Source organism: Eublepharis macularius, chromosome 18, assembly GCF_028583425.1.
Source record: "Eublepharis macularius isolate TG4126 chromosome 18, MPM_Emac_v1.0, whole genome shotgun sequence".
NCBI lineage: Eukaryota > Metazoa > Chordata > Lepidosauria > Squamata > Eublepharidae > Eublepharis > Eublepharis macularius.
In genome coordinates, this window is record NC_072807.1 from 30,233,828 (window position 1) to 30,261,377 (window position 27,550).

The following is a 27,550-nucleotide window of genomic DNA, read 5'->3' on the forward strand; positions in this document are numbered from 1 at the left end:
CTGGAGCACAGAGTAGCCAATTTTGATTATATATGTCTGGTGTTAGGTACCAGGGACAGGGTTAGGAATTCTACTGGTTTGCTCACCAGTGGCCTCTTTGGCAGAGTTGGTAAAGGTGATCTCTGGAATGGTGTTAGAGATGAGAAGACTGACAACTCTTGTCACCTTATCTGGCCAGACTAAGAACTTCAAGGCCATCACAGAAACAATGGGGCTGTCCCACATTTTGGGGACCCAACACATGAGAAACACCATACCATTATTTAAAGGAACTGCACTAGCTACCAGTCTGCTTCCGCATAAAACTCAGTGTGCCTGCTTTGATATCTAAAGCCCTTTGTGATGTGAGACCCCCGATCTCTCCCAATATGTGCCCACACACTGGCACAACTGTTATCTGTTGGTGAGCTTTTTCTTTTTGAGAGGAATGCTTGTCCTTTATCGAGTTACAGCATCTTCTGTAGTAAACCCCCCACATTATGGAGCAGTCTTCAAGAGGAGGTAGGCAGCACTTTCCCTAGCAAGATTCAGAACATTACAGAAGCTTGCCCTGTTTGTGCAGGCCTTTGAATACTACATTTGCTTGCTGTTGGCTGGACCAGAGGTCTAAAGCATTCTCTCTTTTGGATTTCCTGAAACAGGAAATAAGTGCCCCCTGCCCCCGAGCCTTGGGATTAATGGCAGATAAGGTAAAAACAGCCAATTTATTGCCTTGGCGTTACTTTTTATGGCTTGTATATTGGGGTGATAATCTGTGCTTTTCGGACTATATTAATTGATTATTAGTTGCTTCATGCTACAAATAAAGAGGACATAACATCATATAATTAAATAATGTTCTACAGAACTGGTCTTCATCCATGGCAAAGATGGAAAAGCAAACAGGATTTGCTTATTTGCCAGGAATGTGTTTCTACTTCATATATTTGGAAAGCACAAAGGGGCATTTGCAATATTGGTACACTGAATGTCATCTTGCCATTTCATAAAGCAAAAGCTCTGGCTTAAATCCATATTCTCTCTGAGAAGCCTTCGCTGGACTAAAAGTAAGAAAACAGCAAGGTTTTTTTACCAGTGTAGTGCCTTGGCTACGGAGTTGCCTGCTGGAGGCCTCGATTTCAGTTTTCACAAAGACTGCAAGATGTTCTAATTTCAACTGATATCTAATTTTTTATTTCTCAGGCATTTTAATGATTGTTTTGTTGCTGTTAACCACTTTGAACTACTGAATAAAACATCTATATTTTTTATTCTGCCCTTCCCTCCATGGAGCTCACAGCAGCTAACATAAGCCATTGTCGTCTCCCACAACCCTATGAAGTGGGTTGGGTTGAGAACAACGGCCCTAAGGAAACCCAGTCAGCTGCATAGCCAAGGCGGGATTTCAACAGGGACCCCCGAGCTCCTAGTCTGACACACTAACCTCTCTACTGATGTGCATCTTAAGGAGACAGGTTTTTTTTTAAAATACCATTTCATAGTTTGAGGAACTATCTTGGCACAGTAAAGAATGGCACTGTAAAGAACGGTGTAGGGATTCATGTTAAAGGCTAAAGGCTAGAGAGGCAAATGTTCCTGTTGCAGATGAAACAGTAGTAGGCAAAAATTGCAACAATAAACACCATTTTGCTTGCTTACTCTTCAATGGCCTACATCTCAACAAAAGACAAAGAAATCAGGGATCTCCATGTAAAAAGACAGAGGTCACTCCCTTTCCTCAAATAAACCTTACAAAACATTAAAAACCGACCTCCTCAAAAAAGTGGTTTGGCTTCCTCCCTGCTGCGCGCACACACAAAATTTATTTATCTAAAACACTTCTCTCCTGCCTTACCTCCTCAGATTCAAGTATTTATATACTGCCCTTCTGCACACAGTGGGCCTGAAGAAACATCAGTATGTCTCTCTTGTACCTGCTGCCCAGTGAATGGCATGGCAGGCTGTATGTGTGTGTTTGCAATAACTCTTCCAGCCTAGCTTATCCCAGGATAAGACATTGCCTGGCACCATGTCTCCTTGTGCGGTTAGCAGTTTTTTTTAATAAACTTATTACTCCTGATAAGAGTATAACTAGAGGTTTTCCCCTGCTATTCGCTAAATTTAAACACATACTGACTACTGACAACACAACAGCCATGTTTATTTACTTACTTGCTCTATTTCTAAACTGTTTTTCTTCATTGCACAAAGCAGTTTATGGATTCCTGGTTAAACACCATCAGGTACCCCAACCTCCTCGCTTCTGTTTCACTTCTATTTCTGCTTGACACTAACATAAGTGCTATGTTATATAAACTGAACCTGCTAACTACTCCTGTGACATTCTGTAAAACAAAACAAGCCCATACTATTTCATGTCGACATGGGATCCTTTGTGCCGATGAAATATTCCAGCTCAAAGCTTCCATGTTGGGAGGGACAATAGATCACTGTCATTACTGCTCAGGGGTGTTCGAGGCTGAAACTCTCATTGCCACAGCTTCATTGTTAATATTCAGCATCATTGTCAACAAATCCAACATTGAGGCTCTGCATTAACTCTACATGGCGCTACACCTGTCATCATTAAGACCAATTAATGCTAGAATATAGTAACCTTTGATACTCAGTGGGAAAGAAGAGATGTGTGGCACCTCAGAAATGCCCTTTAGAGTAAGTTTTACAATGCTGGTACGCCTACCATACATAATGGTTTAGAAATCTCAGCTTTTAGTTTTTGCCGCATCTTGTGCCAAGCATGGTTTAACAAGGAACACACAGAGTATTCATTGTTACAGTACAAGTCCAGTCTAAACTAGTATAAGGAATTAAAATTCAGCAACCCTCAGTAGATAAAGCAGCAGCTGGGAGTGCTCTTCATAAATTACACTGAGATACTTGATTCCAGCAGATGTATAATGTAACAAACCCCCCTGTTTTATGTTTCTATTGCACAGCCCCCCTCCCCTATTGCGAAAACAATGCAGCCCTCATTTTGCATTCTGTTTCAGTGGTACCAGTCCAGGCATTTCTAATGATTACAATTTTCAAAAAACATTTATGGTCCACAGTGGTTTCGCTAAAGGAGAGGAAGCACCCATCTCTCCCCACCCCATCACCACCAAATTGGCAGAATTAGTAAAAAATTATTTCCCAGGCGAGAGACAAGAGTCAGATATGATGACAAGGGACATTCAACATAATGAAAAACTGAAAAACATAAAATGTAATAGTATCAATGCTGAATGGCTGATTAGACAGTAGTAGTAGTAGTACAACAACATTCAATTTTTATACCACCTTTCAGGACAACTTAACACCCACTCAGAGCAGTTTACAAAGTATGTAATTATTATCCCCACAACAATAATCACCCTGTGAGGTGGGTGGGGCTGAGAGAGCTCTGAGAGAGCTGTGACTGACCCAAGGTCACCCATCTGACTTCAAGTCGAGGAGGGGGGAATCAAACCCAGTTCTCCAGATTAGAGTCCCGCGCTCTTAACCACTACACCAAACTGGCTCTCAGTGTATATGCTGCAACTGTTTTCTTAATATTGTTTCTATAAAGACTAACACAGCCACACTTGAATAAATCCTAAAAATGACACACTTCATTTAGAAAAGGCCAAGCTGGAAGAAAATCTGGAAAAGCAGCTCAAGTTTTAGAAATACAGATGTCATGTGAATAGTTTGCTCAACTGTTGTGGCAGGTTCATTGAAACTTGTAACTGAACTATATCTTTGCGCAAGAGATCCTAGGATTCAAATCAACCTGAAACTACCTGACAAAGTCGTAAACTCTGAGTGGCATCCCATGACCTACTTGCTCAAGAACAAAATTATTAGTAGTGCCCCTTTTCCTTTTGTGCTTAATTTGCTAACTGATTACATAAAGACATTTTTAAAATATTGCAAGGAAGAGCTAAGGCTTAAAATATACAATAATCTTTTCTTTTAATTGCCCGGCTATTTATATTCCATATATGAGCTAGGAAAAGATCACCAAGTTTTGTTTTCAGTAAGATTATTTTTTAAAAAACAAAATCACTTACCAGATTTCCAACTTCCTTAGTTCTTAATAGTGCAATCTTAAGCAAAGTTACATCATTCTAAGTCCACTGAAGTCAACAGCCTTAGAATTACAGTATAAATCTCCCTTTTCTGCTACCTTCTCTATGAAGACTTAAAAACTACAAAGGAATATTTCACCAGTTTGTTGACAGGTTTGCTAAAGGGCCAATTCACACAATCCCCAAAGCGTAGATTCTACAGTGGGCACTAGCAGGAACTGTGTCACATCAGTTCCTGTACAATTTTCAGGTACCAGGCATCACTATGTGATTTAATGTATCTGGAAGAATAGGCAAAACAGGATTTATGCTGAATGTAGGCATTTACTTTGCCATTTTAAGCATGCATAATCTTGGGGAAACAGGTGGCTTTTTTTTCTGCTTAGGGTAGCCTCAATACTAGTCAATATTAAAGGCTTAACTTGTCTGTAGAGGTTGATCTATTAATTAACATATACAAGTGAGCAATGGACAATTAACTGGGCCAATTCAGGACAATGTGTCTGATGTTCAATTATCCCACTGCACTGCATGGTCATGTATTAGCTCCTCTGCCCTACAATTTCCCAAGTCCTTCCATCATTTAGATCACATTGCAGCAAGTAGCAGAAACACACAGATGAGTCCACTGCTGCAGTAATTTCCTATCCTATCTTCCTTCTCTATCAGGCCAATGCAGCTATTGTCTTCTGTTCTCCAGACTGAGAGAACCACATGTCAGTTTCAGGCATTTTAAAACAAAACAATCCAGGGAAAGAAACACACAAATTGTTGCCATCAGCAATTTTCATTGTTCTGTGTAGATCTATACTTTATCCACACACCCTGACTAGGGAAAGAAAAAAAAAACCCAAAACAAAAGGGAAGTAAAGTCGCGGTGTTACAATAAGATGCTTCCTAAATCAAGGAAACTGCTTTAGTTCCCCTTGCTCAGTATAATAGGATATTTCTTCACTGCACAGCCAACAGACTAGTTTTGATTCCAACCCAAATTTGGGAGTCATTTGTAAAGTGAACCACTTGGTTTTCTCCCTCTCTTAACTTAAGGGGAGGGGGGGAGAATGCTTCCTTCTAGGAGCAGAAGCCGGGGCTGTGGATGCTGAGACAGAAGCCACAGCCTCCCTGGAAAGGTCTCTTCCCCTAACCTTGACAATATACAGTTCTCTGAATTAATACTCCTTTGGTGGTCGAATATCAAAACAGGGATGCCACTATCATCTCAGAGGAATTTCACACAATAGCACAGATACATGTTCCAAGAGAATGAAGTATGTTTAAAATTAACAATTCTTTAAAATATTTTTTCAAGCTACCTGGCAAAAGCAATAAAAGGAGCTCTAGTGTTAAAAAAAGCAGTCAAGAGATATTGGGTATTTAGATGGAACCTTGAAAACACTGCAACTTTTTTGTGCCAAGGGAACAAGGCAGACTAAACAAATTCACATCGGATTTGCATAGCTTGCTGACTAAACATGTACGGCTTGAGGGTTTGGGGGGGGGGTGCAAATCTGGCCATCAACTTATCCAAAAGCTTACAACATCTCCCAGTTTTTTAAGAGATAAACAATTTCTCTGGAATAAACACCATGAAAATTATACCCGCCCAACAAAATTCAGAACACTTTCTCACCATTTGACAGGTCAGGGGCAACTTTTCAAATGCAGCCTTTAAGACACATTTTAAAACAAACTGTTAATTCTGACAATAAGTTTTCCTCTATGTTAGTTTGGAATGCAAAACATGGGTGAGTTTTCGGGGGGGCAGGGCGGGGGGGAGTTCCATGGGAAGGGGAGGACACTGGATAATTTCACCAAGAATTATGTTGTCTCCAACGGAGGAAGGAAGCGGCTGCAGCTTCAGATCAGGTAGGATGGAATCATTGTTTTTTAATCAAGGCATCAGACATGATGAATTTGAGAGTGTGAGCAAGGACTCAGAGTGACACCTGAGAGGTTCTATTTTAAATACTGTAATTTTAGACTATCAGTCAACACACACAAGTTCAAAACAGCACAGCTTTGCCCAGCTTAAAATTCATATCCCAGTATGGAGAGTTTGAATGTAACGCAACCTTACAATGTCTTATTAAAACTGTATTACATAGGGGGGCTTTCCTCCCAATTTGCAGTCAAATCCTAAAAATGCTGCCAAAACAGTTTAGTCTGTTTTGAATCTTAGAAACATTCTTACCCCTTATTTGGTTCAAGTGAAAGCTATAAGCTCTTGGGTGATTCAAGAGGGCTAAATATGTAGTATCAAGAGAGCTATATAAGAACACTTGCTTAACTAGCTCATGAATTAACAGGACTTGTTTCAGGTAAACATGCTTAGGCCTACTGTAATGACTGTAAAAATTCCCACAAAATTGACAGGGATGGTTTTCTCCAATACACTTAACCAGTATCTTTCACATTCCTTTATTTTCCATAAAAATATTCCATATAGCACAACAGCTTATAAGACTTTTCTCATTTGTTCTCTGAATACAAGGATTAAGTTAATTCACAATGAAAAATTAACCAGAGATTTTATGCTTAATTCTTACTCATTTATTAGCGTGTTTCCATTATATGACTCAAATTAGTCAGTTATACGTAGAATGTACAAATACACAACAGTAAAAAGGAGCATTTTCAGTACATTCAGAGCGATCTCAAACAAAACAAAAACTCAATAGGCTCATCTACAGTAGTGTCTTTGCATGACCTAATTTCACCCCTGTTCTCCCAGGGGGTTATCCCAATTGCAAGCCTATTCTGAGGGAAGGTTATTGTTGCATGTATGTTTTGTAACACCCTGTGCTGCGTATTCTTAGAACATATTTTCTAAGGGCCAGGATTCACAGCTCAAAATACACAGCTCCAAGGTAACCTCGCCAGTTAGCCTTGCAAGCCAGGCAGATTAACAGCGGCATGAGTTTTTCTAATCAAATCTCATTCTTTCATCCCTGAATAGGTAAAAAGAAAGGAGACGGAGTTACGATGACATTGGATCTAAATAAATATTAAAATGGGGGGGGAGAGGGGCTGTCCCTAAACACAGTGCAAGTACTCTGTTTTCCTTAGGAAGGTAGAAGACATCGGATAAGTGAAATGTGTTCACAGGCTAGGGCATAAACTGAATGTTTGTCCCTTACGTGTTTTCTTGCCAGCTAAATAATATTTAGGTAGAATGGCTGCTCTACAAGGGACTTGAAAATTTTCCCCCCCACAATGGGCATCAGTTCTAAAATTCTTCTGTAGCATTGTTAGTCCCATGCATTAAAATACAACAACATGCCAATACTTTCCACCGAGTGGGAGAACTGCTGCTGTTGCTCTGGGTCTGTGGCTGCTGCATTTCTCTCCTCTGTACTTTGCTTGTTCCTCCACACTTAATTCTGAGGGCGGGGGGGGGGGGAGAACACATACATACACAGAACAGATGCTGCAGCCTGTTTCCATAAAAGCCAGGCACACAATGCTGGATCTCACAGATCTATAATCCTGTTCCTTACTTTTCATTGTTCTCACAGCAGTTTCACATGCACCTACAATTGCAGAAAAGACATTATCCCTTGAAAGACTGCCTTAAGTCTGATGCAGAGAGGAACTGCAAAGTACAATCGATCTACACCATCCCAGACTCAAGAGGTGGCAACTTTGCTGTAGTTTCTATTTCACTGAGATAACACCAGAACTCAGCATTTGAGAAAACTACAGCTCAAATCTACATTTCTCAAAGACAGAGTTCTTGGACTTGGGCCGAAGAGATCTGGAGTCGCTCACTGAGCGGTTTGAACAAACTACTTTGTCTCACTCTAATTTCTCTCCTGCAGCTGCTGCAAAGATAGGGTATCTTTTTCCTTACTACTGCCTACTGGAGAATTTACATTTCCCAACTTAACTAGAAACTTGCTATGGAGAAATGCCATTCCCTCACACCTACTTTTTAAAACTCCATATAAAATAATAGCTGGTTAAAAAGCTGGGATTCGCAAAGCCTGTTAGATAAGCAGAAGTTCCTCCAAAGGTTTTGAGCCTTATCAGTAAGAACAGAACTGCCTCCCACCCTCAATACAGTCCACATTATTTGTCCAGCTCTAGGTTTGTGGTACAATTAAGCCTGAAGATGTTCTGTCCCCAGTTGTAAAGACATAAGCCTTGCCTGTTAAGAACACTGGACCTTTACACCCCAGCCATCTTGGAAATGCTTTTAACCAAGATAACAAATGGAAAGGCGTACACATGGCCCTACATCCAAAGAGAACCCACTATGTTGTTTCTCCTACCCACCCAAAAGCAAGCCCAGTCCCCCTCAATTCACAATTCATCAGGCAGACACATTTAACAAAGGTTTGGCTACAAATTGGGTGTCAGATTTTCCCCCTTCTCCATGCTCCAGATAGGAAGGCCATCTCAGTATGAGACACCATTTGCACGTTTAAAGAAATCTAGGACTGATTTCTTTTTTTTAAAGGTGCCTTTTTAAAAAAATGCTACAAAACCACTCTGGGCAGAGATCTTCATGATACCTGTATAGCACACAACCAGACACTGTCACAAACTAGCAAGACCATTTCCGCATCAAATAAAGCTGCAAAGAATTAGTTAGCTGTACATAAGAAAAGTGACAGGTGCACTTACAAACCATGCAGCAAAGCTTCTTATTTTTTTTAAATACTACTTATTTATTTTTCCATTTCAGTTACAAACTTTTCCCCCCCTGGGGATAAATACATTATAGCGAAAAGTATAACCTTACACAGGGAACAGCTCTTTTTATGTATATCTGCATGTAAACTCCTGCTTGAAGTGGTTCAACAACAAATGTTCAGCTTAGCAAGGTCCAAAACCTTCTAACACAGATAACTTCAAAGAGCAGTTATTCGTAGAACTGACTGCCCTGTGCTTACTTTGATAACTTCCAAAGCATTTTTCACATCTTCATCCCTGCTCCCCTTCCTCAAATTTCAATATTTTCTGCTTAACAAATCTCTCTGTGTTACAACCTGACAGCAGATAGTTTCAGGTGGGTAGCCATGTTGGTTCGCAGTCAAAGAGCAAGATCCAGGTCCAATAGTCCCTTCAAGTCCAACTAGATTTCCAAGGTCTGAGCTTTTGACAGTCAAGGTTCCCTCTGCCAGAACTAACCACAGTATCCTGATGGGCTTTCAGAACTTTTATCTTGTGACGATACCCTGATATTCAGGAGTCAAAGTTCAACTGAGCAATTGCTTCCACAGATTCTCAAACTTTGGGAAGGGGAATAACTCTCTCTGTACTATAGGAAATGCACAAGTTGTACTGGAATTTGCAAAACCCATTTACAGAACTGGCAACATAGTGGGTAGTGAACGTGCAAAACGTAAGCATGGGTAATCATCAGGGCCACTTAACAGATTTTAATTTTATAAAAACTATTCAATATGTGCCCTATATGAGGGACATCATATCATCTTCACAGGGGACTGTGGACTGCATCATGACCTCCAGTTATACACTTGATTTAATAACACCTATAGTGCATTAAAATAATTTCTTCAGACACCCAAGTTCTTCAAGCTCTGCCAAATATAAGTCTAAAACATATTAGATGACTGCCACAAGGCAGCCCTTCATATTACACTTTAGAAATCATCATAAGAATGAAGGCAAACAAATTCCCCCTTCCCCATTAAAAGTCTGATGGAAACAGAAAAGATGTCCACCACAGATCAAACATCTCTCTCGCACCATACAAGCCAGTGTAGAAGAGACTTGAAACTGACTGCTTGGAAGTGGAAGACACGTGAAAAGTAGGAAGTGGGCTTCAGCTTAAGCATGCCCCTTTTGATCCTTTAAACCAAGTAGGGTTTTTGGGAAGAGCTTATGCCTAAACAGGCCTTCTTGTACATTTTGTTAAAAGTTATCTTAAGTTAGACACAGTTCCTTCCATTTTTATGTCAGCTAGAAAGCCGACAACAGGAAGGTCTCCCAAGTTTCTCAAACATGCAGAAAGACAAACACGACACGCACATTTTTTTTATTTGTTTACACATACATTTGCCCAGAGACAGAGGCATGACTTTTTAGAGGAACTCACTATAAATACGGCTTACAAAGACATTGTGGCCATAATCCAGAGACCTAAATGCAGCATCATGTATGCATGGAGCTCACATTCAAATGTGCTTCTCCGGTCACTTACATGGAAGTGGTAACTCTGTGCACTTAAAGGAGTAAGTGTACACAGTTGCAGTTTCCGCTGACGGGAATAGGGAAGCTGTTGTAAGCATGGACACATCATGCATATGCAGCGAGCACCAGGGGGAACTTGTAAAGGGTGACCGTGATTGCAAAGAGGACTACATGTGCCTACATTTCTCATAGTCTTCTACAGAGCAGGAAGCTATCAGCAAGGTCTTCATGAGCAGGCGGAGCATTCCATTTTCAACAAAGGAACTGAGAAATCCAAGCACTTGTGCTTCCCTGTACTGTAGAGCTGTAACTAGAGCTTTAGATTGCTTATCCTGTGGGCTGGATAGCTTTAAAAGATGGTGATTATGTTGTAATACACTTCTTCAGTCACTTGATGCTATCTTTTATTGCGATTATGTGCTTACTAACCCACAGCATTTTTCTAGGACTCTGAAAAAGCAAACAGTCCAAGTATGATCTTCTCCACTCTTGTAGAGGATGATTACGTGGATCAAGAATAGCTAACAGATCAGAGTTCTGCGCCTTTCCAAGCTACCAACAGATGCGCATAAATAGAATTAATAAATCCTATTAGAACCTTGTATTTCTTTGTAACTGCGTCTCACATGAGCAAGAGTCCTCTTCAGATGTTTATCCACATGTTCAATTAATATATGTAGAGGGGAGCAAAAGGGCTCCACCCCAACATATGCAAGCTCAACTGCACATCCGCAAGAAGAACTTCCATGCGTAAGCTCCTCCACATGATCAGGAACTCTGCAAGAAGCAGGGTCCCAATCATGCAGAAGAGTGAACAAGCATGGGGACTCGGTGCAGATGCTCTAATGCACGGAGGATGACAGGGATCTAGAGCCAGAAAGCACTATCCCAAGCACAAATGTTCCCGCTCCCCCTGCCCCCCCCAGCAAGTGTTCGCAGACGAACACCTGAAAAGGTCTAATGTCCTCAAGTGAAGAACAATGGTGCGTCGGTTTTCAAGTTTAAATTAGTTTTCAGGTAGCCAAATGGCTGGATGCTATTTGTATAACCTTTCTTTGCCCTAAACAAATGACAAAGATGGATAATGCTGTGATGATCTTTGCTATTACAACAAACGAAAGTACTGTAATAATTTCCTTGTGTTTTGAAAGAACTTTGACCTATGTAACAAACAAAAAGAACACAAAAGAAGTACTGTCAGCCAAGTCTTTTGTTTTCATAGTAAACAAGTAAAGCAAGCAATACATTTGGCTATAAGAAGCTCTTCTATGGTAACATTAAAAGCGGATACTGTGCATATATAACAGCCGTTATCAAGAAAATCTGACACAAATTATTCTGAAAAAGTATTTATTTCCCTAGGTATATTACTAACAACTATACGGAAAGGTGAAGCCATGTAAAATTCAAACTTAGTATCAAGTAGTTTTCTCAGCTCAAGTTATAACTGTGAAATTATTAACACGGCTATTCAATAACCAAAACATTAAGTCAAAGTTCAGCACCTACCACTGATAGTGTTGTGCAGATATTCTTTTGTTGTAAAAATAAGAGTGCCTTTGACAGACAGCATCTCCTTCTTTTCTTGTTTATCATTTCTCCTCCCCTGCCTGCCTTTGTTCAGAATCAACAATCCTGGATTGTTTTCAACATCACTTGGTCACTGCAAGCAAACTGCAAAACTATTAAATGAAAATTACCTTTGTTCAGCATTGACACGCAGACAGAAGAAACCATAGCCTGTATGAGCTTAATGCCAATTCTACCGAAGAACCCATTCAGGCTCATAAACAACTTAAAAAGATATTTCAGCATTTACAATTACTACATTCTTTCGATTACACACCTTCTACATGCAGCCATCTGTTTCCACTGTAAACCATACTGGGGTCGTTGTGGAAAAGAAGTTGTTTTCTGGCAGCAAGTCAGCTACGCTGCCAGTGTTTCAGGGATCCAGATGTCTGCAGTGGCTGGAACAAAAATGTTCAGCTTTGGGTGCCTACTCAGCCTCTCTGTGCAAGACATTTTTTTCCCCTACAAAGAAGGCAGAGTAAAGAGTGCACATAGCAACAGAACTCACAGCTGATTGGACGGAAGGCGTGTTTAAGCCCTTCGGCCGCTCGCAAGGTCTACTACAGTTTCCTGTCTGTTTGGCAGTAGTATCATGTTTTCCTTTCTCCTCTTGTGAACCCAGCTGTGTTTGGGCAATTTGAGAGGAAAGAACAGCAGAACAACAAGTAGCCAGAGCCACTAAATATGGCACCAAGAGTTGCTATTAATACCATTCAAATAATAAAGATATACAATCACCATTACTTTCACACACACACACAACCAAAGGAGCGTTTGGAAAGCAAGACGACGATTAGGATGAATCTGATCTTTTCAAAATTGCAGAGAGGTGAGAAACATCAATTATTACTTCTAATTTTCTAAGAACCACTAACTTAAAACTAGAATTTAGGATACTCAAGGATCTGCACATTCTAAACAGGCAGCACTGGTGGGGGGAGCAATACAGGGAAAAAATGTTCCTGCTAGATGCATAGAAGACCTCCGTGCAGAAAGAGAGATTTTAATCAGACAAATGTTCTTATGCAATTAAATTCAAAGGAGAACTGACCTTAAGCCTTTTAAAATGCTCAGAAAATGAACTGGTGAATTTCTTACCCCAAGTCACAGTTTCTGGAGCTTTCTGGCCCTGAACACCATACCTCATTCATCCTGCCTGCCCCTGGGTATTGCATGCCACAATTAGGCCTCCACTTACTCCAAAATCTCTCAGAGAGTGCTGTCCCATCTATACTAATAGATTGCTGCAGCTCAATTCTCCATGCCTCCTAACCAGACCTGGAAACATCAGACCACATTCACTTGGTCTAGCTGTTACGGGTACGCCTTCCCTGGTCACTCCTTATAGAAAGGAGAAAGATCCTTCTTTTAGATTAGTTGCAATACCCACTCCCAGTTCACGGACAAGCATAGGTGTTCCATGAATTTAAAATTTAACTTCCAGTGAAAACAAAGCTTCCAAAAACATTATCTCTGCCTTTTTTCAAGTAGGTACTTTCACTGGTAGGCCTTCCTGGGATTTTGCCACATGGCCAGCCAATGCAGAGGAAAACAGGGAGAGAGACCCTAGCTGATGTCAACAGGCAAGTCATAGTCAGAATCTGCAGTGCCCTCCCCCCCAGTTAGAAGCAGTAAAGGTGACTACAGAGGCTCGTGGGAAGAAGGAAGTTAGAGGCTTTACATAATATACAAGAAAGCCCTCGTCCACAGGTGGGCTAAGCATGAGAGAGGCCAGGCAGCAATATGTAGGCAAAGCCATCTTTCTTGTTCTCTCACTCTACAAGAACAGTGAATATATCGGATGTTGAGAGTTGTAACCAAGAGAGGGGTTGAGCCAATAGGGCCATAGGGACACTGAAACCACAGCATAAGGTACCATGGAGGAGGCATGACAACGCGTACCCCATCTGCCCCCTTGTAGAACCCAAGCAGTACTGGATTAGCTGGAAGATAAAGTAATCCAGTATTTGTGCTGCTGTGTAGGAAGTGAAGGAACTCTGCCCAAGGTTTTCTTCTTCTGAGTAGGGAAGAGGACTACTGTACTCTATTGTTTGTTAACAATTTTCTCCCAATGGACAGGAGAGGGTTCAGACTAATTGCCCAGGGCATTATCTGACAGGTGTGAAAAACAGCTGTATTGGCACGTAAATTCAGTTGGACTTTGTTTCCCTCTTTGAAAAGGGCATGTAAGCACACCACTGCTGATGCACACAACTTTTTAAAGAAAGGATTAGGAAAGGTAGCCTTCCCTTGTTAGTTTCAGGTGGGTGAGAGGGTGGTGAGGGAAATACAGTATTTACTGGCTTGAATGAGATCCACACACCCCCAAACACACACACACACACACACACACAAAATGTTATACCTGATGAGATTATTGTGAGGCATAAATGTAATTTGTATGTGACAATCTCGTCTTTTCTTTCTTCCTTTTTTTGATCAGTCTTGTATTTGCATAGAAACTAGCCTTGCATTTGAGTAAATATAGACAGGCAGGCAACTTTGTACGCTACATGAGGCAATCACAATTGGTCTGGTTTCACCTCAAAAGAAACCGTGCAGCAATTGCACTGGAAGCACAGACCAGCAGATTGGGTGGGTGGGGGACAAGAAGACAACATCAGAAGAGTTACAGAAAGGCAGCTGTTTGGAAAGGTGGATTCTCAGGAATGAGTGAGTGAACAAACAGCATCAAAAACCAAAGGAAAAGCACCATGAGCAATTTTTCTATTCCTACTCTTTATCTTCCTCTCATCTGTGTTTTTCCAGGAATGACAAACATGCCCTTATTCAGTCGTGTCTCTATCTCAATCAGCAAAGCTGGCCTGTACCTTCTCTTGGTCAGAACACAATCATTACTAACAAAAATTAATGAAGACATTCCATGATCCAGGGCCCACTCATTAAGTCACTCTGATTGGCTAATCACTTTCTAGGTGATGTTACATGACATCATCATATTTGTTTTAATAATATCAATCTCTCTGTAAGAGTATTGAACAACTCATTTACTTGGAGCCTACTTCTACACAACTCATAAGCTTTCTCCCTGTTTCATTGTGCGCACCTCCCTTCATGTATTAAGTCAGCCAACAGGCTTTGTTTTGTTCTCCTGTTACTTGTATACTCTCTTCTTGCTCCGTGTAAATGCCTCCTAGTCTTCAACTACAGTTCACTGGATATACTCTCCTTTGGGATAAATACATTTATTCATAGCGCTCTATAAACTGTATACAATTGATGTTTTTATAAAATTATGCATGGCCTGGAGAAAAGTGGACAGAAAGAATTTTTCTTTCTTTCCCATGATAATAGAACTTAAGAGCACCCAATTAAGTTGAGGGGCAATAGTTTCATGACAGTCAAAAAGAAATACTTCTTTACTAAAAAGGACATAGGGATGGCCACTAGCACAGGTGGCTTTTTAGAAGGTGATTAGACAAGATTCATGGGTGATATCAGTGGCTACTAGCTATGATGAGAGGAACCTCCATATTCCAAGGAACCTCCATATTCCGAGGCAGTAAACCTTTGAAGACCAGGGCTAGAAGGGAACATCAAGGAAAGGCCTTGTTCTATAAGCCCTATTAGCCCTAATCTGCCAGGGCTCTTCTTCTATTCTTGCATTGCCTCACTTTAGGATACATTTCTATCATTCTTCCATTCTACATTTTGTTTTGTGCAGATGGTCCAAAGAACTAAGCCACACTTAAAAGAAGACTGCATTTGCAATGACAGCATGTAGTCACAAAACAAGCATGAAAGCCATATGGGTAATTCCCAATCACAAGGACCACCTTCTAAGCAAGGAATTACAAGTCCTCTCCACTCGATTCAAGCTGTTCTATAACTCACACATCAACAGCCCTAAAGCTTACTATGACTACAAACTAATACTTTATGCTTGGGGATATAATTTATTTAGAAAACTTACAAACCGCCTCTCCAGAGAACTGCTCAGGGCAGCTCACAACTAAAACGTTGCAACAAAACCAAACAAGCAACTAAAAATAAGCCAGGCCATAAAAACAGCTAATATACTGAGCTGGCAACATTGTATTTATAAAACACATCCTCAGGCTAGATGCAGGCCATAAAAAACATCTAAAGAAATGGAGCCCCTCCACTAAAAGCTTGAGCAAAAAGAAATGTTTTGACATGGCACCTGAAGGAAATAAGGTGGGTGCCAGGCCAAGCTCAAGTGGGAAGCATTTCAAACGCAAAGTGACATCACTGAAAAAAGTCCCCTCTCTGATAATCACTCTTCTCTAAGGAGACCACAGATAGCAGGGATCTTTTCAGAACAATCTTATAAAGTCTGGTGTTTTACAAACATTGCCAGTAAATATGGCAGCCCAAATGCTTCTGACTGAGATGCAGTGATTTAGAGTTTTGAGGACCATTAAACAAACCAGAGCATTCCTGAGAAACCACATTTCCCCCCATTCCATGGCACCAATCTGTGCTGTCAGCCATCCTATATTGGAATATATTGAGTACTACTATTCTAACACAGTTACAGCTATCATTATGGTAGAGTCCACTCCTATTTTGCCCTTTCTTCATCAACATGATTCTGCAAATTTAGTTGCCAATCCCTCCCCACACTGCTATGTTCATTACATTTTACCACTGGCAAGGAAATCTGAGAAAGTTCTTCCGGCCTTTTTGAGGTAACAGAACTAGGAATCAGAGAAACAGAGGCAGATACTCTAATCTACTTTGGAGAAAAGGCAACGTTAAGCACATTAAATATGGCACAACTCAAACTGACACAGATAATATTTATAAGGCCTACTTGCCTTGTTGTGCTTTAGTGGGGGGGTGGGGGCGGAAGGGATGTGTAAAACTAGTTTAAGACTGAAAATTTATTTTGGCACAGAACTTGAACAAAACTGTATTTCTTTCATGTCCTATTTCAAGCAGCCCAATTATTAGAGACAAATGAATAAAAAAAGTTTATTTTGACAGGCACGCACAAACCTCAAAATAAGTCAACAGATAGCACGGAGCTCTTCTATCATACCTATACTGGGATAACCACAGGAAGTGATGGCTGACCTACTGAAATCGAGACACAAGTTTAGGTGCTCTAGATTCACTGACATGGATTAACATAACAGTAAGGAATCCAAAGGAGTCTTCTGGCTTGTGTGCCAGGGCAGACCGGCCATTTAACTTGTCAGTTACTAACCAACAGGCTTCTGTTGGACAGTAACAAGCAGAGACAAGCTCCACCAGTGCCACAGAAGTATCTTGTTTCTGCTAAAGTGCCTAAGCCGATAATCAATGGCAATATACCAGTTATCACTTCCTGTACTGCCAAGGAAGCAGCTGGTTAGCCAACACTCATCACTGTTGCAGCTAAAAGTTCTAAGAGGAATGCCCCCTTACAATGCTGGCTTGCAAAACTGCTGGAGCCACTCATTTTGGACCAGACCCATCTGTCCCCACACCACAACTGGTGTGCTTCCCTCCCAGTAAAACTTGGGATATTGATTAGTCCTGCTTTAATAGCAAGCCATGGCCTTTTTCTTAACATCTAAACCCCAAGTTACAGTTGGTTCACTTCTCTTAACCAGGGTGCTGAACCACAGTTTAACCCCAGTTGGGACAGAAGGACAAGACAAAATGTGGGCATCTCTACTGTGAAAGCAGAAATAATTTCAGACATATGTAAGACCAAGAATCCCAAAGGTTTCCTCCTGCAGCAAACCACAGCTTGTCATTATGCTGGGACCATGCCGTTAATGGTACTCATTGCTACAAATAAGTGGCCTCTCCTTCCCTGTCACTCCATCACCCCGATGCTGGTTCAGAACCCCAATTTCCTCAGAGACCCAAGAACCTAAATGAAAACTAGCCTGTGGAAGAATGTCAGCTAATCTCATATCGAGGTATTTTGCTTTAGACAGCAGTGTCCCCTTAGAACAGCAAATTAACAGGAGACAACCTATTGTGCTTTCCACTCCCATCCCAGAACACAGCTGACACCGAGTCAGAGTGAAAACACCATGACTAGCGACCCAGCTGTGGATGCAGTCAGTCATCCACAAACAAGGATTCACTACTAGGTATGGATGACAGGTAGCTGTCTCAACCATTTTAAATCTGTTCGTTTAAAAATTCCACTAGCATTTTGCGTCATTTATACCCTGCCTTTTCTCCACTCAAAGAGGCTTACATTGTTCTCCTCCCCTCCATTTTATCCTCACAACAACCCCGTGAGGTAAGTTAGGTTGAGAGAGTGACTGGCCCAAGGTCAATCACGGAGATTCCATGGCAGAGTGGAGATTCGAACCTGGGTCTCCCAGATCTTAGTCCTCTAGCTGCTATACCACACTGGGTCTCAGCTTTTCAGACCTGTAAAAAAAATTTTCCTATCAACTCCTTTAGTGTTCACTTCTTGCCTCTCTTAAGGGCTCAATGCTGTTTTCATCCACATACAAGTTCCTGGTAGTTTTTGCCTATTATTGCCACAGTTGTGACTACTTAAGCTTCCACTTAATCTTTGATTACCAGTATGAAGGTTACGAATAAGTAGGCACTCATATTTGGCTATGCAAGGGGAGGTTAAAATCAACTGAGAAAATAAAACTCTATACACAACACGGTGCAAATGGCTCCTTTTTATATCTGTGCACCCTAGACTGGAACTGCAAATCTAGCCATGGATTAATGCTAGATTCCCAGAGTATTATCCATACCACCTGTCAGTAAGGTTTCAATCTGCACTGTTTTTAAAAATATGGATTAAGTAGTCATAGGTACACTTCCAACACACACCATGGGTCTCTCCCCTTTATATTTTTCAGCAGAATGATCCCAACAGCCAGAAAAACAGCCAGAACAGCTTCCACAGTACAACAGGAAGCAGCATCACTTCCAGTGTATTGTCTCCTCCCAACATTTACCTGTGACATCTATAACTAGAAGCACAACTTCGGCATTTTCAGAACAGCTGCTCTGGCTAAACAGGAAGTAGCATCACCTGCAGCTCACACACTGCTTGTCATAATTACTGATTACAAAAACACAGTTTTATTATCCTTGGCTGCAAAGAGCTAGCTGTTTACAGAACGCTCTCAAATCAACCATTACAAAAATTGTGTTACATTGTTGGTGTTGTTTTGCAAGTAATAAAATTCAATGTAAAATTCAGTGGAGTTATGCAATACAAATTTCACATGCTAATATTTCAACAGTCATCATCTGTCTATTCTCCCCCTGCCCCAATACACTTACTTTGTAACACTTACAGCTTAAACCTGCTAGAAGTGTAACAAAGAAACAGAAGCCTTCCCATTCCACAGCGTATCAACCAACTCTTTTTTTCAAGTTTGAAAAATTCAGCAAACTTCCATCAGACAGGGGCAACCGGGGCGGGGGGCTCGACATGCCTCTTGGCAGCTCTTATTTAAGGGTCCTTTGGTCAATGGCTGTGGGACGTTGGGAGGGGTAGGGCTTCCTCATGGCAAAGGAAACCTTACCTAGTCTTATACTGTTAAATATGTGTTTGTCACACCTGCTGGATGGTGTTTAAACACTGATGTGGGGAACTTAGTACAGGGTTAGGCAGGGGTAGGCTTCCTGAATGATCCTAAAGGGGAGTCTCCTTCAGGGATTCTGGGGAGATGTAGATGAAAATAATTCAGAGGGAAAAAGAAAACCAGTCACTTGACTCAAGGCTGGAGATCCAATCCTGCTGAAGTAAACACTTTTAAACAGGACTGTTGGTTTGAACAAATAGGCTCCCGCTTAAAAATTTCTCCCAGTAAATACAAAGCCAATTAAAATTTATTTAAACTTTTGCTGGATTGTGCTTTTATGCAACACCGATTGCAGTAAATGAAGACTTAACTGTACCACGGCCCCCTCAAATCTGTTTAGTCTGTGGGCACTTTTGGAATTTTGAGGAAAGGGAGTAAACACCACTAAAAAACAGCAGCCACCAGGGGAAGCAAAAATCACAAAGACTGGAGAGGTTCCAAGCCAATCTTCCTTGCATGATGGGAAGAGCCATTTTTGAATCGATGCTCCCTGCAGTCCTAAAGGTGAGGCTTTCTGGGATCTTCTGAAGCACTTCCTGCTCCAATGAGGTGGAAGAAATTTGCTTTGAGGAAGACGTATTTTGGAAAAGAAAGCATGTGGGTGCCAGAAAACACGTCAATGGATACCATGAAGGGGGATGACAGGATTATACATAAAGTCAAGGGTGCAACTCCATTCTACAGGCACCTATTTTTCTTATCCAAATTCCCAGATGATATGATCACTTTACACCAAGCTGCAAATATCGTCATAAATGAAAAGACAAAATGACTATTATTAAGGTCTAACATACCAAATCAAGAACAACAGATAAAGCACAGAAACAACATTTCTCTTTTACAGCCTAGTGCAGAATACTTTTCTTCCTGCTGGTTGAGTACTTCACAGATTGTACTGCAGTTTAGTTAAAAGCAGCTCCACTCATCCTATGTCCTCTGCTATTAATTCGCAACTAAAGGAAGCAGGTGATTGTACACTTGACTGCTTGTCTGTGGTGTAGCTGCTAGGCAGAGAACTGGCACATGTAAACATTTGCAAGATTTCAGCCTCCAAAAAAGCATCTGTAGACCCAATGAGGCATTTAGGCTATACACGTTACCCCTCTGTAAATTCCATAGCAAAACAGGAGCAGTTAAACTGTATTTTTCGTGAGCATATGCAATTTATTTGTTTCCAAAATAGCTATTGACTTTTAAATGCTCCAACTTTACTTTGTGACAAACAATATAAGCTATTACTGGTAATTTTACTACAGTTAAGCCATGCAGAACTTTGAGATAATAAAATGCAAATCGATACACCAAAAGTTGGTTTCCATACACTCAGGTTTCAGACACAGTCCACTTCCCCTCTCAGGTAACACTGATTGACTATTCAATAGGTGTCTCACTAGAAAAATGTTACTGTCTTTTCAAACTGTAAAGTCATTGACCAGAATCTTGGACAAACATCTCCAAGGTACTGGACTGTGAGAACAGTTACAAAATGATCAAGGATGTAATCCAGAGATTCAATATTTGCAAGTTGCATTATCTTCATATGTTGTGTGCAAAATGACCCGAAGCATATTTATTCAGAATTAAGTCCTGTAGAGGTCAGTGGGCCTTACTTCCAAGTAACTATACTTAGGATTTCATCTTTATAGACAAATAATATGCACAAATACATGGGGAAGAAAATCATACCACATGTATAAGTAGGGCTTAGTCTCAGGAACATATGGAAAAGAACACAACCTTAACAACATCAATGGAACTCTGAAAATAGTTGTTAAAGAGCACAGCACACTTTTGTTTCACAGCACATCCCCTCCGCTCCTCTTTCCCAAGCAATTCTAACACTGGTAAGAGGCACATACTCTTGTACATTCAAATAATGCCACATACTTAAAGAGATGTACTATGGAATGTAAAGTACTTTTGAATACAAAAATAGCCTAAAAATAAATACTCAGCAGGCAAGTGTCTCAAAAAACAAAGCCCGCCCCTTTTTGATGCATCACAATGTTTTTAAAGATCCTCAACAACTGGACTACTTAATGTTTTACATACCAGCAGTGATTCACGTACCAGGACTGTATAGTTGTTTCAAGACATGGCATTATACATACAAAAACAAAGGGTGAGGAATCTGAGATTGATCACTGCTATGATACGTGGGGGCATTATGGAATTTAATTTAAAGTCACTTTCCAAACTTTCTTCCTTAATGAAATATAGCAATGTACAGAAAAAAGGATAAATATTATTTAAAGCCAGCAGTCCTGACACACAAACTACTCTAGTGGCAAGAACAGACTTCGCAATAACTACCCAAGATGTGAATACTATTTGACCCATTTATTTTATCTCCTAGGCACAAATACATGCACACAACGCAGGTAAAGCAATTTAGGAATCTACCAGAAATACATGTTGGATATTCCAACAGAATGAGTTTTAGGTTCTTTGCATAGGTTTCAAGGCTATATTTCTAACTCCCATGTACAGGGAGACTGCACTGTCAATACCAAGCCAATTGTAATATGTGACTGATTTTTTGTTATGTTGCAACTGAATGATAATCTAAGTACAACACTATTTGCTATTTAAACTACACCATCTCCCAGGGCAAAGGGTGTTTTCCACAATGGGTTTCTAACTCCCAGCTCTTGACTGATGAAGCAAATCAAGCAATTTACATAATAGCTTTAAAACTTTCAGACAGCTATCAATAGCCTGTTGATAAACTCCTGACTTAAAAGCAAAATGAGGAGACTGAATGAAAAGGTTCAAACCCACCCCGTAATACAAGATCTCTATTTTTAAAGAAGTCAATTATCCATTATTGAAAATTATACATGGAAATACTTATAAAATCATTTACCTCTGTCTGGCTTCATTTTCAGTCCAATGTATTTTTTCCCTACAGTTTTCAATGAAGAAGCCTTAACGGAGCGTTTCCCCCCCACTCTCTGTAGTCTCGCCGATGCCCCTGACAACTAGATTTTCTCTCTCCTCCTTTTGCAGGTGTCATAAAATAAAAATTCAGCCTTGATCCTTCGCGGCTCACAAGAACAGGTAGCAGCTAGGCCTCCTCTTGGCATTCATTGTGGTGGCAGGCAGCAGTTTGCTGGGGGGTAGAAAAAGCTAAACAGGCCAGTCTCTCTCTACCTCTCTCTGGAACTTGCCAATGCGTCCTTCCTTGACACAGCCTCGGAACAGGTCTATTTCTAACCTGCCGGGGTAAAAAGCTTAGAAAACAAAAGCTAAACTCCAAGCCCTCATACACACACACAACCCAAGCCAGAGCCAAAAGCTCTGAACCACAGGGCTCAGGGCAATGTCAACCCAAGCTGGAGTCCATTGCTATTTTTTTTTTAGTACCGGCCAGCCAGAAAGGGGGCAGAGCTTAGACCTCTTCTCTCCTCCTCCTGTCTAGTCTAAATAAAACAGCCTAGCAAGACACTCCGGCGCTCACTGCCACTCTAAATATAAATATATATACATACACACACATATATGAATGTATGTATATATGTGTGCGTGTGTGTGTGTATGGGGGGGGCTATAAAGACAAGCCCTTCCCCCACCTTTTGCTCCCCAACGGTAAAAACAAACAACCCCCCCAAGCAGCGTCCCCGCGTCTGGGGCGGCCGCCCCGCGAATGTCTGAACCGGCCTCCACGCGCGCCCCTTGCGGTGACGTCGCTCGACCCTCACCTCACACAACCCCAAAGAAAAAGGAGGGAGGGGGAAAGCGGGGGGAGGGGATCAGGATTAAGGGAGGGGGGACGGACGGGGGGGGGCTTTCAGCGCCTCATCGCTCCAACGACCCTCACCAAAATCCCCTCAAAAAGCCTTTCTTCGCCCCCCTTCGTTTCTCTGTGCCTTGAGGGGGGGGGGTCGGCGTCCGGACCCCAGACGCCGCCTCAGCCCTTCCTCGCCTCAGCCCCCCGCGGCCCCTCCATCCCCCCTCACGGCGCCTCCCCGGCCGGGCAAGACTGTCGCAGCCTCATCGCTTTACGCGAACACGCACACAAGCCGCTGCCGGCTGCCTTTCCCCCGCAGAGGCAGAGCGCGAGAGGAGCCGGAATTCGCCCGCAGCAGCCGGGCCAGGCGGAGGCCGACCTGCCCTCGACCCCCCGGCCTGGGGCTCAACCTAAACACAAAGCCGCCGCCGCCGCCTCCCCTGCCGCCGCCTGCTGCTGCTGCTGCTCTGGCTGCGGCTGCGGAGTGTTTTCCATGACTCCGCCGTGCCCTCCTTCCTCCTCCTCTTCCTCCTCCTCTGCTGACTAACTCTCCTCCTGGGCACCCTCCAGCCCAAAGCGGGTCACCCGCGCAGCGCCCGCCCGCGCCTGACTCGTGCGCGCAGGGGGAAAAAATAATAAAGGGGCGGGAGACGCCGAGATCTCCGCCCCTGGAGGAACACGGCGGCGCTAGGGCCCACCCGCCACGGCGGGCAGGCTGCCCGGCTTGCCCTCCTTCCCAGAGCCATTGGCCCTGTCAAAATGGGGCCAAAAAAAAGAAGCGAAGCCACGTGGCCAGGCAAGAGCCAATCGCCTTTCGGCGGCCGCGGCCTTGCTCCGTTTCGGGGGCAGTTCGGTTGTCATGGTGACCGAAGCCCGGCTCGAAACTTGGGCCTGGGAAGCCGAGTTGAAGAAAGGCGTGTGGGGCAATCGCGGGATTTTTTCCCACCCTTTGCGACCACGTAAACGGGCAGAGCCGATCTTCTCCCGGTTGAACTTATTTTTTAAACAGCAGAGGTTGAGTCCAGCGGCAGCTTATTCTCTAGATCCAGAGGATTTAGCCGTGTTAGTCTGTAGTCGCAAAATAGTAGAGTCCAATAGCATCTTCATGCATCTAACGAAGAGAGCTGTGGCTCTCGAAAGCTTATGCGACAATAAAGTTGGTTAGTCTTAAAAGTGCTACTGGACTCTTTACTATTATACTCCAGAAACTGGAAAAATTTATACTCTGAACTCTGGTTAATCTCTAAGGTGCCAGGCTGGACTCAGACCTTGCTGTTCTACTGCAGACTAACAGGCAGTTAATTTTTAAAAAGGAGTGGGGGCAAAATGGGCACAAGCTAATGGACATTCATAGAGGCAAGAAGCACAGGTAATTCACCTCTGTATTGAGAATTATGCTTTCACATTTCTGCAATCCAGACCCTATTGTATTGCTTACTGAAAATCCCGGCCATGGATCATGCTGATTTACATTGTGTAATCTTACTGAGGTCTCAGTGAGAACGGCAGACTATAAACAAATAAATAAATAAAATGCAGTGAGTTAAATAAATACTTTAATGACCCTGTGCATTTGACCAACTGGCCTTGAGCAATGTCATACTAAATAGACAACAAGTAATTTTTAAATGACCTAAGGTTTACCACGCTTAAAATTTAAATAGAAACACAACTCACCCTTGGGCAGCTCTGGCTGGGGGAGCAGGCAGAGCTCAGTTCCTTCTTGAGTGTCAGGCTGTCCTGTCCTCCTGAAAGGTTCTTCAGGAATAAAACACACCCTTCAGCAGACTTGCATAGTGTGGAATCCAAAGTGAAGTTGGTCAATTAGCATTTTTCCAAGTCTCTTCCCCCCCCCCCCGCATTTAAACCCCTGCAAATAAAATGGCTTTTCAGGCGCTATTAGACCTGGATCTTGCTCTTTGCAAAGCCATCTGAAACTATCCTAAAAATGTGGCACTTCCCTCCTCAAAGAGTCTGGTCCAAAAGGCATGGGCTGTAGTAGCTACCATACCTTTTTACTTTCCTAATTGGATCTCCTTATCATGTTTTACCCTTTGCTTTCCTAGATTAGACCTGATTTTATGCTGAAACTATTTTGCGTATCTATCTTGGGAGTGGTCCTCACTCACTGTGAAGGGACTGATTGCTCTTTTAATTGGATCTTCTTGTAAACTGGCCTCCCTTTATAACATCACCCCCACCCTTCTGTTATTTGTAGTTTTTAGTAGAAATGCATCTGTATAAACACTTTGTGCATCTGATTAAGTCAGCTCTGACTCACACATGCGTATTGCTAGAATAAATGTTAGTCTTCAAAGGTGCCCTCGACTACTAGTTTGTTTTACTAGACAGAAGCAGATCCCAGACATTTCAGAGGACATGCCTCAAGGGAAAAATTGGGAGTGTCCTCCGATAAGGGGGCATCTGCCCATGTTCCTTTGCCCAAGTGCATGACAGCCGTCTGTCCTGCTTTAGAGCTTTGCCTTAATAATGGACATACGATATAAAGAGAGAGTATTACAACAAAAAAGTAACCACCTGCAGAAAGCCATAAAGACTAACGAAGAAAAACAGTGAAAAACTACTTATTGTGTATACTATATCCTAATACAGCTTTCACCAAGAAAACCCCTCTTATTGTTATGCTGTCATGCTTATTATTTCATCCAAACAATTACACATAATACAACAGTGTATTCAGTTCAGTCACAGTCTTGAAACAAAGTTTTAAAGCAGCCTCTACCTGACTGTTCACTTAATGGCCACTCAACTTGACTCATGAGTAGACCCCAATACTAACGTGCTAGTGCACTTTACTCATGAGTCAGGTTGAGTGGCTATTAAGCGAAGACCTGCTGGTGCTAATTTTCTTGAGGTCTGAATGTATTATATTGGGCGAGTGCAATAAGTAAGGTAGGTTCTTAACCGTTGAAAAGAAAAAAATGTTTACTTTGCACTTTAGTATTTGGGACTACTCATGAGTCAGGTTGTTACTAATGGACATGTCATATGGAACATAAATCCACTCCCTCCAAACACTTAAGAACTAACAGACTTATGGTGGTATAAGCGTTCATTGGGGAAGAGCTCGCTTTGTCAGAAGTGTGAAGTGTTTTCCTTTTCAACTGTCAAATGAAGCTAATGTTTCATGCCTCTCTCTGCCCACAAAAACTTATGTCTCAATCAATCTGTTAGGATTTCAGGTGCCATAAGAGTCCCTTGAGTCTGATCTGGAGATTACAGCTGGTACAAAATGCAGTGGTGCATGTTACTATGGGAGCGCCAAGCAGAGTGTGTACACCAGTATTGCGCCAGCTGCATTGGTTGCCAGTGGAGTACCAGATCAGATTCAAGTTCTGGTATTGACCTATAAAGCCCTATGCGGCCTGGGACCAGCGTATCTGCAGGACTGCCTCTCCCCATATGTGCCCCAGAGGACGCTCCGATCGAGAAAGAAACAACTATTGGAGGTCCCTGGCCCTAAGGAGGCCTGCCTAGCCTCAACCAGAGCCAGGGCCTTTTCGGTCCTGGCTCCAGCCTGGTGGAACTCTCTGTCTATTGATACCAGGGCCCAGCAGGACTTGTTATTGTTTCACCAGGCCTGCAAGACTGAGATGTTCTTCCAGGCATATGGTTGAGGCTGGGCTCGGCCTCCTCCAGCCAATAAGGGGAAAAGTGGAAGATTTGAACCCTCCCTTTTAGGGCTGTCCACCATCTTGTTTCTAAATAGTATATATTGATTGCTGCCGTCTAATGATTATATATTGTTTGTATGTTGTATTATTGAAACGTTTTAACTGTTTTTATATTTCTGTAATATATAAATTTATGATGTGTTTTAAATGTGTTGCAATCCGCCCTGAGCCCACATGCGGGAGGGCAGAATAAAAATCTAAAGTAAATAAAAAATAAAAATAAATAGCTGTTTTGGTTGCAACAAATTAATATGGCTACCCCTCTGGAATAAATCTGGAGGGCAGTCCTCCTTGTCCTATGGGCAAAAATTATTCAGACATGCCCTCCCTAAGACAGTGTGAGGATTCTTAGGTAAGAATCTGAGAAACTGTAGGCTTCCACACTGCCGGATCTTCCATTGCTTAATCTGCTCATGCCGTTTACCTCTTGTCTCCTCTTGTCCGTTCTTTTCCTTTCCAGAGTGTATAAAGCCCTCTGATCAGGAACGGTGTTAATTCAGAGCCTAATGAACACCTGATAAGAGTAAAATAAAATAGATGTAGTCCCTTCCTATTAAGAAGGTAATCCCATCGAAAACCCAATCGTATGCAGCGTGCTTAAATTTGCAGAAGTCACAGTGGGTTTAAATTCTGCATACAATCGGGCTGTAAAGATTTGTGCACAGGAATGTATCTTTATTTGGTTTAGAACAAAAATTTGTTTTTTTAAAAAAAAATAGCATACTGTATATATCTCAAGAGAATATATTCATTACATATATTCTGCTTTCAACCTAATCAAAAAGTGGATTCTAG

General features: G+C 41.9%; 1 protein-coding gene across 3 annotated transcripts in view; it reads right to left on the reverse strand.

Annotated features, from left to right (window-relative positions):
• The window catches only part of ATOSA (atos homolog A), a 41,950-nt gene extending 18,407 nt beyond the window's left edge, over positions 1-23,543 (reverse strand). The window contains exons 1-2 of one of the 3 annotated variants that reach the window (XM_055002235.1): positions 22,197-22,213; positions 12,055-12,178 (exon numbers count right to left, since the gene is read on the reverse strand). In XM_055002235.1, the coding sequence (XP_054858210.1) occupies positions 12,055-12,091 (37 nt within the window). In that variant the 5' untranslated portion in view covers positions 12,092-12,178; positions 22,197-22,213. Of the gene's footprint in view, positions 1-12,054; positions 12,179-22,196 lie in introns of those variants that run through there. The other 2 variants (XM_055002234.1, XM_055002233.1) reach the window with 2 other exon arrangements.
• Positions 23,544-27,550: the final 4,007 nt, after the last annotated feature.